Genomic DNA, 12,128 nt, shown 5'->3' on the forward strand with positions numbered 1-12,128 from the left:
AAAGATCCCCTGGAGGAGGGCATGGCAACCCACTTCAGTATTCTTGCCTGGAGAATCCCTTGGACAGAGGAGCCTGCTGGGCTACAGTCCATAGGGTCTCAAAGATTTGGACGTGATTGAGTGACTTAGTGCATGCGCACACACACACACAAACACAATTCATAAAACTATGAAGTTTCAGAGCAAAGAGACGTGTCTGAGAGTCTTACGGAGATTTTAGATTGTGCGTGCTCAGGATGTCTGAGCCACCTCCTTACTAAACCCACCAAACTGAGCTCCCAAAGAATGGAGAGGCACCGCTGTGTCTTGACTACTATAAAGGTGAACAAAACCTTTTCCTACTTTGAGAAGTTTGTCCAGGACAAGGTCAACATTCATCAATAGGGGAGGAAGTTCCCTTTGCTCCTCAATACTTCTGTTCTAAACTGTATGGACTCAGATCCCAGAACTCTTAAGCTGGCACGTGCAGCTCTATTGTAAGCCACTCTTGAAACTCAGACAAACAACAAAGCTCCTTACGCCCAGCAGTGGCATATGAGTGCCATTTACAATATTACATCTATAGGAAGATATATTCCAGGTTCTAAATAACAGGCTCAGAAACTCCTATAACACAGTCCCTTTGTAAGTCAGAAAGTACCTAAACTAAAATTTTATTTTTTTAAAAAAGCATATCATAGAGGTAGAAATAAGTCTTTCCTAAAGTATTAAAGCAAAATATATTCAATCTGTGATCCTAGTCCTCTATTAGATTTCATTTAAGCCTTATATTTCTCTCTGTCTATTCAAAGTTCCTATCTTGATTACTGTTAAATATCACCTTGAAATTTGAGCAAACTGTGTCTTGGAGGAGATAAGTCCCTGAACTCTTCATTTGTAAAATACTGCTTTTGTAAGGTTTCCAGCTGACATCCGGTTGGCCAATGTTTTGTCATGCGGCTTTAATTTACGTTTGTCTGATGACTCGTGAGAGCCTAGAGCTGTTATGTTTACAGTTGCCTTCGGCCCTTGGAGATTTTTCTGGTTTTGAGCTATTTCCAGTAATCTTCCCCAGTCACTCAATATATTTAAATGAAGCTCTGCTCCCTGGTTTATTGTATCCTTTTTTGCAACTGGCTTTGAATTAATTGGTCCCAAGTGTCGTCCTTGGTTGGATCAATTCTCCAGTGTTTGTAACAAGCACTAACTGACTTTGGCACTAACCCTTCCCTCTCCAAGCATTTGCTTTTTTTTTTTTTTTTTTTACAAAATATCAAGCCTTCAGAGACACTGGTAGCATCTAGAAAGGCAGATGTAAAGTCTCTAACCTCCTTACAACTCCACACATACATTTCTGCCTCTCTCACTAATCCGCGTGTCTGTTTCTGTCAGGATAACACACTCTTTCTCCCAGCTCTGTCCCGGGTCAGGACGCATGAATCCTCGCTTCTTTAGTTTCTTCTCCTCTTAGGACGTCTGCTCTCTTCCAGCTGCCCACAGGCAGGCTGATTCTAGTAGCTGGCCTTTCTGACACTTTAATATGCCATCTCTTTGAAGGGAAAGGTTTTGTGGATGATCACACGCTATAAATAATGTAGAAAACATTTGAATCAAAGGGAATGAGACAGAAGAGAAATTCCACTCCCAAAAAAATCTCTAAGAAAGGTCAGCACTTCTCTAAAGACGACACACAACACATTCCTCAAACACTAAGTGAACATGCTCTCTAATGAGGATGCCTATTATTTTCCAGGCAATGCACCAAATTAATTGTCTTATAGAAATGTTGCTTTTTTTTTTTTAAGGAAAATGAAAGACTTCTCTTTTATGTATGTTTTATACTTTAAATTAGGATACAGTAAAAACATCTTTTGTGTGGGCAGGATTTCAGTAGGGAGGTTGTCTTCTAGATGCCTCTGGAGTATGGAGAGAGAGGGGCAGGAACAGAAACTTTGTAGGAACAGGTGACTCTATCTGGCTTAGAGGACTTCCCAACCTCTAGAAATTTCCAAATCAGCAGACATGGGTAGACCAGTAACATCTAAGGTAATTTTGTTATTTTTCCTATCAAGAGGACATCCTAAAGTCTATTCTTTTAACTCTAGGGTACCTATGCCATTGGGGGCTTCCTAGGTGGCATTAGTGGTAAAGAATCCACCTGCCAATTCAGGAGAGGAGAGATGCAGGCTTGATCCCTGAGTCAGGAAGATGCCCTGGAGGAGAGCATGGCAACCCACTGCAGTATTCTTGCCTGGAGAATCCCATGGACAGAGGAGCCTACTGGGCTACAGTCCATGGGGTTGTAAAGAGTTGGACATGACTGAAGCAACTTAGCACACACACACACCTATGCCATCTACTCAAATAACTGTCTCTTCAGTGAGACTGGCAAAGAAATCTGGGTACATTAAAGTTGACAGTGTTACCAATTATTTGTATATCTTTTAATACTTAGAAATGTACATGGCTAATACACCAAATAACTTTAATAGAGCACAAGTTTCATCTTCATTTATATTTCTGAACTGTTTTGGTCCACAACTGAAATTGAAAAGTTTAAACCAGAAATTAGAAAAATTTGTAAACATTAAGAAAATTCACAACAGTGTTTCTATGCAGGTTAAAAAACATTTTACAGTGTTTTTTTTCTTATGTATTATAATGAGCAAGTCAGGATCATTTAGATTCCCAGATCTTTTACACTAATTGAGCTCATAGCTGGACTTACAAAGAAGTAGAAATACTAAAATTTTTCCTGAATCTATGTTGATAACAAGAAGGGTAGGATAATTAAAAGGAAAAATCCAGGTGCTAACATCTGATCTGTATTACTAAAAACTCACAATATTTATCAAAGAAAAAACACCCTAAATAACGTCCCCATGGCACAGAGACCAGTAAAGTGGAATTAGACATTCCTCATGTCTACACAAAGGAAGCTCCCTTAATACAAAAAGTTGTTCCAATTCTGGAATAGTGGAACATAAATTGCCATTAGTTTATTTCCTCTGATTCATCAGTTTCTATATATTGCAGAATATTTTCTTCTGTCACATTCTTGAGCATGTGTACTGCAGAAACCGGGATCTTGGAAAATGAAGGTTTTTCCTTAATACGTTTCTCGAAGATTAGCAGGACACTGGACTGCTGCCAGCACATTTTGTGGAGATACGCCGGTTAAAAGCAAATCTGTGCTCTGAGTCAACTTGATACCTGGAAAAGCTCAAGCTTTGTCAACAGGGAAGCTTATGCTAAAGTATCGCAACAGTTGCTGGTTGTTGTTGTTGGGTTGCTAAGTCATGTTTGATTCTTTGCGACCCCATGGACTGCAGCACATCGGGCTTCCCTGCCCTTCACTATCTCCCAGAGTTTGCTCAAACTCGTGTCCATAGAGTCGGTGATGCTATCCAGCCATCTCATCCTCTGTTGTCCCTTTCTCTTGCCGCCAATCTTTTCCATCGCCAGAGTCTTTCCCAGAGTCGGCTCTTTGCATCAGGTGGGCAAAGTATTAGAGCTTCAGTTTCAATTCCTGGTTCAGTTTCAGTTGCTGGCTGCTTCTCCTGAATGTTTTCCAGACAATGAACATCCCCTTCAAAATCCCCCCACTGTGTAAGTTTTTTTAAATCGTTAAACAAAGAATAAAAATGCTATAGTGAAGTGTGAAAGTGTTAATCACTCATGTCTGACTCTCTGTGATCCCTTGTACTATATAGCCCACCAGGCTCCTCTGTCCCTGGGATTCTCCAGGCAGAATGGAGAATGGATTGCTGGAATGGATTGCTAGTCCCTCCTCCAGGGCATCTTCCTGACCCAGGGATCCAACTCAGGTCTCCTGTATTGCAGGCAGATTCTTTACCATCTGAGCCATCAGGGAAGCCCTAAGAAATGCTATGGTCACCGTTTATCATCAAATACTTCTAAGCACTTCCTCTGATTACAGTTCACCTTGAGGAAAAACCTACCAATCAGTCACCAAACCCCTTCCCTTGGGGCCCATGTCTTGGGGCCAGGAGGGCAGCTGGGAGCACCCTTGGCCTCAGTGCTTCTTCTGTTCTATGGCTCCAGAGACTGCACTCAGCAATGCATCCTCCCAGGAGACTTCCTCTCCCGTGCTTACCACTGCCATCCTTGAACCCAGGGACTGCAATGCTTGGATCACAGGCTCCCTGTCCACTGCGCCCTTTGCCATGACTTTCCCCAGCCTTTTCATACAACCCAGAAGCCCATGTGCATGGCCAGATGATGCACCATAGACCTGCTCATCGCCCAAACTGCTTTCCCGTGAAATCTTGAATTCCTAAATTTCACCAACCACAATCATCCTTCCACCTTTCCATGTATGTCTATCATCATTCTGATCCCCACCTCCCCTGAGCGGTGCTGTCCTTTTCCACCTAGATTTTCCTATGTTTCTCCATTAGCCTAGCACCTCATTCATTGATTTTATTCTTTCAACAAATGTTTACTCAGCACTTGCGATGTGCTAGGCAGTATTCTGGGCCTGGAGATCCCACCAAGCACAGAGTTCTACAGCCCTTGCTGCACTGGTGAACCACGCACCTCACCTTTGCGATGCATCCACGCCATCTATGACTAGTTTCTTCCTTTGGTATCCAGAGCCAAAATGTTGGTTGAGCCTCAGTTACAATGGCTTAATCTCCAAAGAATCGTCTCTTCTTCTCCAGGCAGAAGTAATTGTTGCCTCATCTGGGTCACTGCCGTGTATTGCCCTAATATTTATTAACATTTCATCTCATCCAAAGTACTGTTTTATACTCTAGTCTCTCCCACTAGACTGTGTGCGATGGGATGGGAACATTCTTATTCTTCTTGAGTTCCTCTTTGACATGTATGGAGTAGGTACCCAATAACTATTGGGCTGAAATATTCAGATTGCCGTGTATTTAGAATCAGGCCTGAGACTTGCCTAAAAGTCTCTACCATCTGTGTCATACTTCCTACTCTAACAACACTGAATGTTTGCAGCTCCCAAGCACCCGTCACGTTCCCTATCCTTATGCTTCTCCTTGCCTTGTCCTTCCTGCTAGAGTTCTTTCCCTTACTTCTTCATGTAGCTAGTTTCTTTGCCTGTTCTTTATGACCCAGCTTGGGTATCACCTCATCTTCTTCTTCATTCCCAGCTTGGGTTGTGTATCTCTCCTCTGGAGATTTAAGATAGCATATACCTATCGTTGTAATTTATTTATTGTATTTAAATGATCATAAGCACTATATCTGAAATCAGCTGGATAACCTGTGTGTCTCAGTTTCCTTATCTATAAAATGTGGACAGAACTTGTTATGAAACCTAAAAATGTTAGTATCTATAAAAGTTTTAGAGCAGTGCGTGGCACTTCCAAAGTTCATAATAAAAGTTATGCATCCATACTGCAGTCAGTGTGCTTGTCCCCTTTAGTAGGTGAGGGTCTTGGGTTCTCTTGTTTTCACCTTGGAACCTCCAGGACCCACCCTAGTGCCTCTGACACAGCAGGTGCTCAGTGAGAGGTGGCCTGCTGATGGGACCACGGTCAATTGGCCAGAAAAGGGATGTAGGGAAGTCAAGTTGTTCCCTACGGGGAACTCTGGAAAAATAAATGGGAATGTCTGTGGTTGTTAGTGAATATTTTCTAAAGCACGGCTCCTCGGCCATCTCAAAAATAACTGACAAAAAATAAGCGAACAAACAACAGAATCAAAAGTAATTTCTGGTTTGGAAATGGACTGGCTTATCTCTCCTCTTTCCATCAGTCCCTTCAGATGTTCTAATTCTACATTTCACTCATTCTCAACTTCCTAGGGGACGTCACTCCTTCCACCAGTCCCTTTCTCTCCCACATCTCTAACTTCATTTTTCTTTACTGAATTCTCTTTAATATATATGGTACTCAAGTCCCTCCCCACAAGAACAATGAAGAAAACCACCATCTCTTGATCTCTGTATCCACCTCCGCTCACCACAGACACGGCCTCACATTCTGACAGTGACCTCTACACGTGAAAGCTGAAGAGCCCTTTATGTTCTTCCTTTAGTGATCTCTCAGTTCGGTGGCATCAGGCACCTTTTTGTTTTTGAAATTCTTTCTGTGTTTGAGTCCTGGGATATCACCGTCTTCCCACTTCTTTGCCAGGCTTCTACAAGCTCCTTTTCTCCCTTCTATCTTTTAAGTGTGGTTTTCACCCTTGGCCATCTGGTTTCCTCTCTCTGCACATTTGTTCTGGGCAATCTCATCCATGCTGAGGCACCCACACTTATTTCCTGATGATTCTCTAAGTGACGCTGTTGCTCACATTGCATGCTTGTAACTCAGAGTGCTCTGTCAGGCTTCAGACTTGTGTACACGGCACACTCTACATGTGTCCACTTGGAGAGACATTCCTTGATCCTGTGGGCCCTCAAGCTCAGAACATCCAAAGGCAGTTTTCATTTTGCCCTCCAATGCCATCATCCTTGGTAAAAGTAGTTCTATCCACACAATCATCAAAATCATCCCAACCAAATGTTGGCTTCATTCTAGAACCTTCCCTCCCACTTCACTCTCATAACCACTTTGTTAGAACCTGTGGATTCTCTCTCCTAAGCAGCTCTCTCATCTAGGACCCTTCCTTGTCATCTTCCCCAGCTCCCATTCACTCTTCACCATCTTCACAGCAGTCCCTGCCACTTCTTCTCTGGCTTTTCCATCTTTCCTCGGGTGAACACAGATCTGATCGCATTATGGCCTCTCTCACCATAAATTTCAGGGTCAAGGCAAGCCAGCTCACACCTTCACGGACAGGTGTTCTCCTTTTAGTAACATTTTTCCTTTCCAGATCTTCCTTCTGCCCCCACCTTCCTCCCCTTCCTGCCTCCTGGTCATCTATCAAAATTTAATTAAAGCATCACATTCCTTGGGAAGCACCTGCCACTTCAGTTGGGTTTAAATGCCCCCTCGGTGCGCTCAGCCATCTCTCTCAATGTCTGTTCCGGGAGGTGGTGTGGTTTGGTGTTAACAGCAACAGACTCAGGACAGACAAAAAATGTTTGGGGTTAAGCACTGGTTCTGTCATATCCTCTCTGTGTGACCGTGACCAGGCAACTTATACCCTGTGCCTCGGTTTCCTCATTTGAAAAACAGAGATACTAATGGTGGTGCTCCAGCCCAAAGGGTGGTTAGGGAAGTAAGTGAGATGCTGTCTGTAAAGTCCTTGGAAAAGTGCTGGAGACACAGAGCGTCTGAACAAAGCTGAGCTATTTTTATTGTTATCATAGCTGCTGACTGACTTGGCTGCTTTCCAAAACAAACAGAAAGATCTTTGGAGGGAAAGACGCCATGCTTGACTTAACGACGTTTGACCTAGCATAGCATTTGGGACATGGTTGGGACTCAGTAAATACCCATCGAATGAATAAAAAAATATAGATGGTAAAGAAGTGAAATACAGCCTTAAATTCTTACCTGTAGAGCATACTAGTGAGTAACATCAGTCTAACTTTACCATGTGGGCTTTTTCACTTGCACATTAAGATGCTGATGGTGTCTCATTAAGTTAGTGCAACTGACTCACTGTTGTTTTTTTTTTTTTAATTTTTGGCTGTGCTGAGTCTTCATTGCTACACGGGCTTTTCTCTAGTTGGGGTGAGCATGGGGCTTCTCTCTAGTTGCAGGGCACAGGCTTCTCACTGTGGTGGCTTCTCTTGTTGCACAGCATGGGCCCCAGGGCTCAGTAGTTGGGGCTCTTGGGCTCTAGAGCTCAGGCTCAATAGTTCTGGTGCTTGGGCTTGGCTGCCCTGAGGCATGTGGGATCTTCCTGGATCAGGGATCAAACCTGAGTCTCCTGAGTTGGCAGGCAGACTCTCTACTGCTGAGCCACCAGGGAAGCCCCTGACTCACTGTTCTTAGAGTCAGGAATTTTCCATTTCCAACAGAAGGACACAATGCCACTAATTAACGGAAATGTTATTCTAGAAACCACTACGTAGACATGAACTGTGACAAAACTCCTTTGAGACACACGTAGAGAAGCCAAATTTGAATTCCTACCTGAAAGATATTAGAAAGCCTAGCAAATTCAGAGGAAAAAAGCAGAGACACTCTTTAAAAATTTGACTTCGGGACCCATTAGGTTTGCAGTGATTCATCAGAGGACGGGAGAGAAGGGCTTGCAATAATTCTCCACCTCTCCCACCACCCCACGTATCCTGCACAGAAGAGTCTGGAGAAACGTGATGCATGGGGCAGAAGCAAGCCTCAGTCATGGCCACATTTCCTCCATGTTCCTTGTGGAAGCACCACTTCTTGTATACTTTGAAGAAGTTTTGCTCAAACAGAACAACCTGCCTTTCCCTCCCTGTTCCTCCCAAAAGTTCCTTTGAACCTGAATGGAGGTGCTATACAAAGATGGACATTTGGTATCTCTAACATTTAGGGGACCTTATAAAAGGTGCTTCCATCTTCAGTAATTATTAGAAAGTCTAGAGAACTCCGAGAAGAGGCCAACCTCTAATCCGTGCCTTGAAAGTCTCACACTTCTTCACCAAAAGTAAACTGGATGACAGAAAAGAGCTGCATGAGAAAATGAGGCTATATTCCGCCCTCTGTCATGGAGTTTTCATACCATGGAAAGACTGGGAGGACTTTGAGAATATCTATGGAGGTTTTTCATAATTAGAAATGAGTGAAATTCTGTTATACAGATACTCTAGTAGAAATGCCTGCTCTCTCTGTACTTAATTTGTCTTATTTCCAACCCAGGACTGGGTTTACAAAACATGGGGGTATAAAGCAAGGACAGGGAGAACTCAAGTAGTTTTATAGAAGCTCATAGAATTACTCAGATATGGGATTGTCCTTTTGTGCCATGAGATGTTTCTAAAATACAACCCAACTTTGTGTAAGTGAGAAAATAGTCTGATTCAATTGAATTCTGTGGAAATCCCTTTTAAATAATTCTAGTCCATAATTCATGAAAATAAATGATTTCTATTTGTGTACTTTGTAACTCTAGGGCTAGAATATTCTCAGTCTTCCTTTCAACCAGATCTGGCTCACACTAGATCTGTAATGAGCATTCTCAGAAAGATGATAATTACAGTAACTACTAGACCCTGAAATAAATGCTTCATGAGTAGCTATATTCTAGCATCATAACCCCAGCAAATTATCATCCCCATTTTATAGATTTGGAAATTAGCATTCAAACAGATTAAGCAATTTGCCTGAGGACCTGGATTTCAACCTGAGAATGGAAATCCCAAAGTCCATGCACTTCTGCCACATCACCGTCCAGCATTTAACAGAAAGAATCCCATAGGATTTCAGCAGAAACATTTGCCTGAGATTCCCTTTCTCAAAGACCATATTGCACAATTGTAACTACAAAAGGAGGAAAATACACCATCAGCTATTTCTGGAAAATATGTCTGGGATCATCTGCAGACTAGACCCAGTAACACAGGTGCTCAGACACAGAGCACAGGCCAGGAGGAAGGACTCTGATGCGGGGAGGTTCCATGCAGGGACCTGGGGCACTGACCCACTTCCCCTCCTGGTTCTGGCTGTTCCTGGGTCTGAATAGCCAGGGGAGCCCGGCAAATGTGCACCAGACCTGGAAGTTTGTGGACACAGATTCCTACAGCTGCACCTGTGCCCCATGGATAAAAGGTCCCCCGTATGATGAGACTTGCCCTGCTCAGATGCAGTGACTCCCTGCCCTCCATGGGTGGCATCCTCAAATCACATGACCTCCGAGGGTCTTTGGGATCACAGGGCTGAGCTGAGCCAGGCAGCTGGGATTCTGGTAGTTTCTGCACCCTAGGTGAGAACACCAAGGACTCAAACCTTCAGAGGGTGGGTAGATGAGGAGCCTCTTCTGCGAAGCTGCAGACCCAGAGTTGCACAGCAACACCGTTCTGCTGTCTAGGTTGCTTCATCCACTCTTGCAGATGTTAATTCTGATTTTTCCTATTTTCGTGTGCGTTGTTACCCCAATTCTCTTATTTCTTATTCCTGATCACTTTACCCAATCCTCCGTCTACTCTTAGCCCTGCCTCCTTAGAAAACAAATACATTCTTCACACCAGTCAGAACGGACATTGTTAAAAGGTCCATGAGTAATACATGCTGGAGAGAGAGTGGAGGAAAGGGAACCCTCCTACATTGTTGGTGGAAAAGTAAGTTGGCATAGACACTATGGAGAACAACATGGAATGTTGTTCCTTAATATTCCTTAAAACCTATTTCTCTAAAAATATATTTATTTTTGGAAATAAATATTTCTAAAAAATATTCCTTGAAAAACTAAAAATATACCTACTACATGATCCTGCAATCCCACTCCTGGGCATATAGCTCTAATTCGAAAAGTTGCATGCATCCCAATAGTCATAGCAAGCACTATTTACAATAGGCAAGATATGGATATAATTTAAATATTCATCAACAAGGGGCATGGATGAAGAAGATATGGTACATATATACAACAGAATACTACTCAGCCATAAAAAGAATGGAATCATGCCATTCGCAGCAACGTGGATGGACTTGGAGATGATCACACTAAGTGAGGTAAGTAGACAGAGAAAGACAGATACCATACGGTATCACTTATAGGTGGGATCTAAAAAATTACACAAGTGAACGTAGTTTACAAAACAGAAATAGACTCACACATAGAAAATAAACTTAGGATTACCAAAGGGGAGAGAGAAGGTGGAGGGGCAGAGACAAATTAGGAGTTTGGGATTAACAGATGTGCATTACCATATATAAAATAGATAAACAATGAGAACCTACTTTATTGTACAGGGAAGTGTATTCAGTATCTTGTAATAACTTACAGTGGAAAAGAATCTGAAAAGCTATACATATATATAACCGAATCATTTTGCTGTACACCTGAAACTAACATAACACTGTAAATTGACTAGACTTCAACAAAAATACACATTGTTCCCCCCCCCATTATCAGGGCAGTTTATCCTCTCTCGTCCTCCTAGAACAGCATTGTGGGGAGCTCTGTCTGTGACTGTATCCTTTGAGCATCTGCGCACAGGAACCCAGGTCTTTCTCAGACCTGGCGCTACCTCCTAGCGCCAATTACATAATCGAGGTTAAGATCAGCTTGTAAGTGACAAGAGTAGTTATTCATGAGCCGACAAACAATGGATACTCACATTTCAGTTCGAGTTTGATGAAATCTGTGTTCCCCAGATTTTCAAGAAACACTCCGCGGGGGATTAGCGTTTTGAAGTAGAAGGAGATGTCGGCACTGGTCTCTCCTTGGAAAGTGGAGAAATGCAGGTAGGATGATGGGTTTGGGAAAGAGGCCGCATTCCAGTAATCCCCTGTGGAAGGAACAAAGGAGAGGGCAGGGTAATTTACACCCAATCACGGCACTGGTGGAAAAGAGAGCCGCTTCCCGAGTTTTAATACAGTCCCACTGACAGTGGCCCTTGCTTCCGCTCTTCCCAGTGAATGACACTGCACGAAGTCCCCACAGACGTGTCTTCAACTTTCCAAAAGTTACCTGTGCGTCTGTATATAAAATATTTGACTAAGGATGGATAAATCCTTCTAAGAGGTGTCCTCTCAGGAGTACATGTCAGAGGAGGAGAAAAGGGAGTGATGCCCCTGGTTTCACGTGGTGGGTGGGAGTGGCTGTTTTGAACTCAGGTTTATGTTTTGTTTTGTTTTTTTTTTTTCATTTTTGATGTGGACCATTTTTAAAGCTTTTATTGAATTTGTTACAATATTGCTTGTGTTTTATGATTTGGTTTTTTTGGCTGTGAGGCATATGGGATCTTAGCTCACTGACCAGGGATTGAACTCACACCCCTGGCGTTGGAAGGTGAAGTCTTAACCACTGGACCACCAGAGAAGTTCCCAGGCTTATGTTTGATGCAAGAAGCATCTGCACTTGACCGAGAGGGACAGACTAGGAAGGGGTCTTTGGTATCCTGCTCCTGCTTCTCATCTGTTTTTGTCTTGGAATAAGCAATGCTTGCTTCCAGCCAGCAGCTGCTCCAAGCCTGGGGCAGGTGAAGCAGAAATACAACCACGGGGAGTGCAGAAGCCTGGCTGAGCGAGGAGCTAGGGAAAAAGGTGGGATGACCTGGCCAGTCATCTCTCCACCCCTCCTGCTCCAAGCCCCACAGGCAAGTTGCTGTAAAG

The 12,128-nt window shown here is 43.1% G+C and overlaps 1 protein-coding gene across 3 annotated transcripts in view; it reads right to left on the reverse strand.

Moving 5' to 3' along the window:
• CNTNAP2 (contactin associated protein like 2) overlaps positions 1-12,128 on the reverse strand; it is a 2,326,438-nt gene that overhangs the window by 268,880 nt on the left and 2,045,430 nt on the right. For all 3 annotated transcript variants that reach the window (XM_027538737.1, XM_027538738.1, XM_027538736.1), the window contains exon 17: positions 11,132-11,302. In XM_027538737.1, the coding sequence (XP_027394538.1) occupies positions 11,132-11,302 (171 nt within the window). The remainder of the gene's footprint in view (positions 1-11,131; positions 11,303-12,128) is intronic.

This window comes from Bos indicus x Bos taurus, chromosome 4, assembly GCF_003369695.1.
Source record: "Bos indicus x Bos taurus breed Angus x Brahman F1 hybrid chromosome 4, Bos_hybrid_MaternalHap_v2.0, whole genome shotgun sequence".
Classification (NCBI taxonomy): domain Eukaryota; kingdom Metazoa; phylum Chordata; class Mammalia; order Artiodactyla; family Bovidae; genus Bos; species Bos indicus x Bos taurus.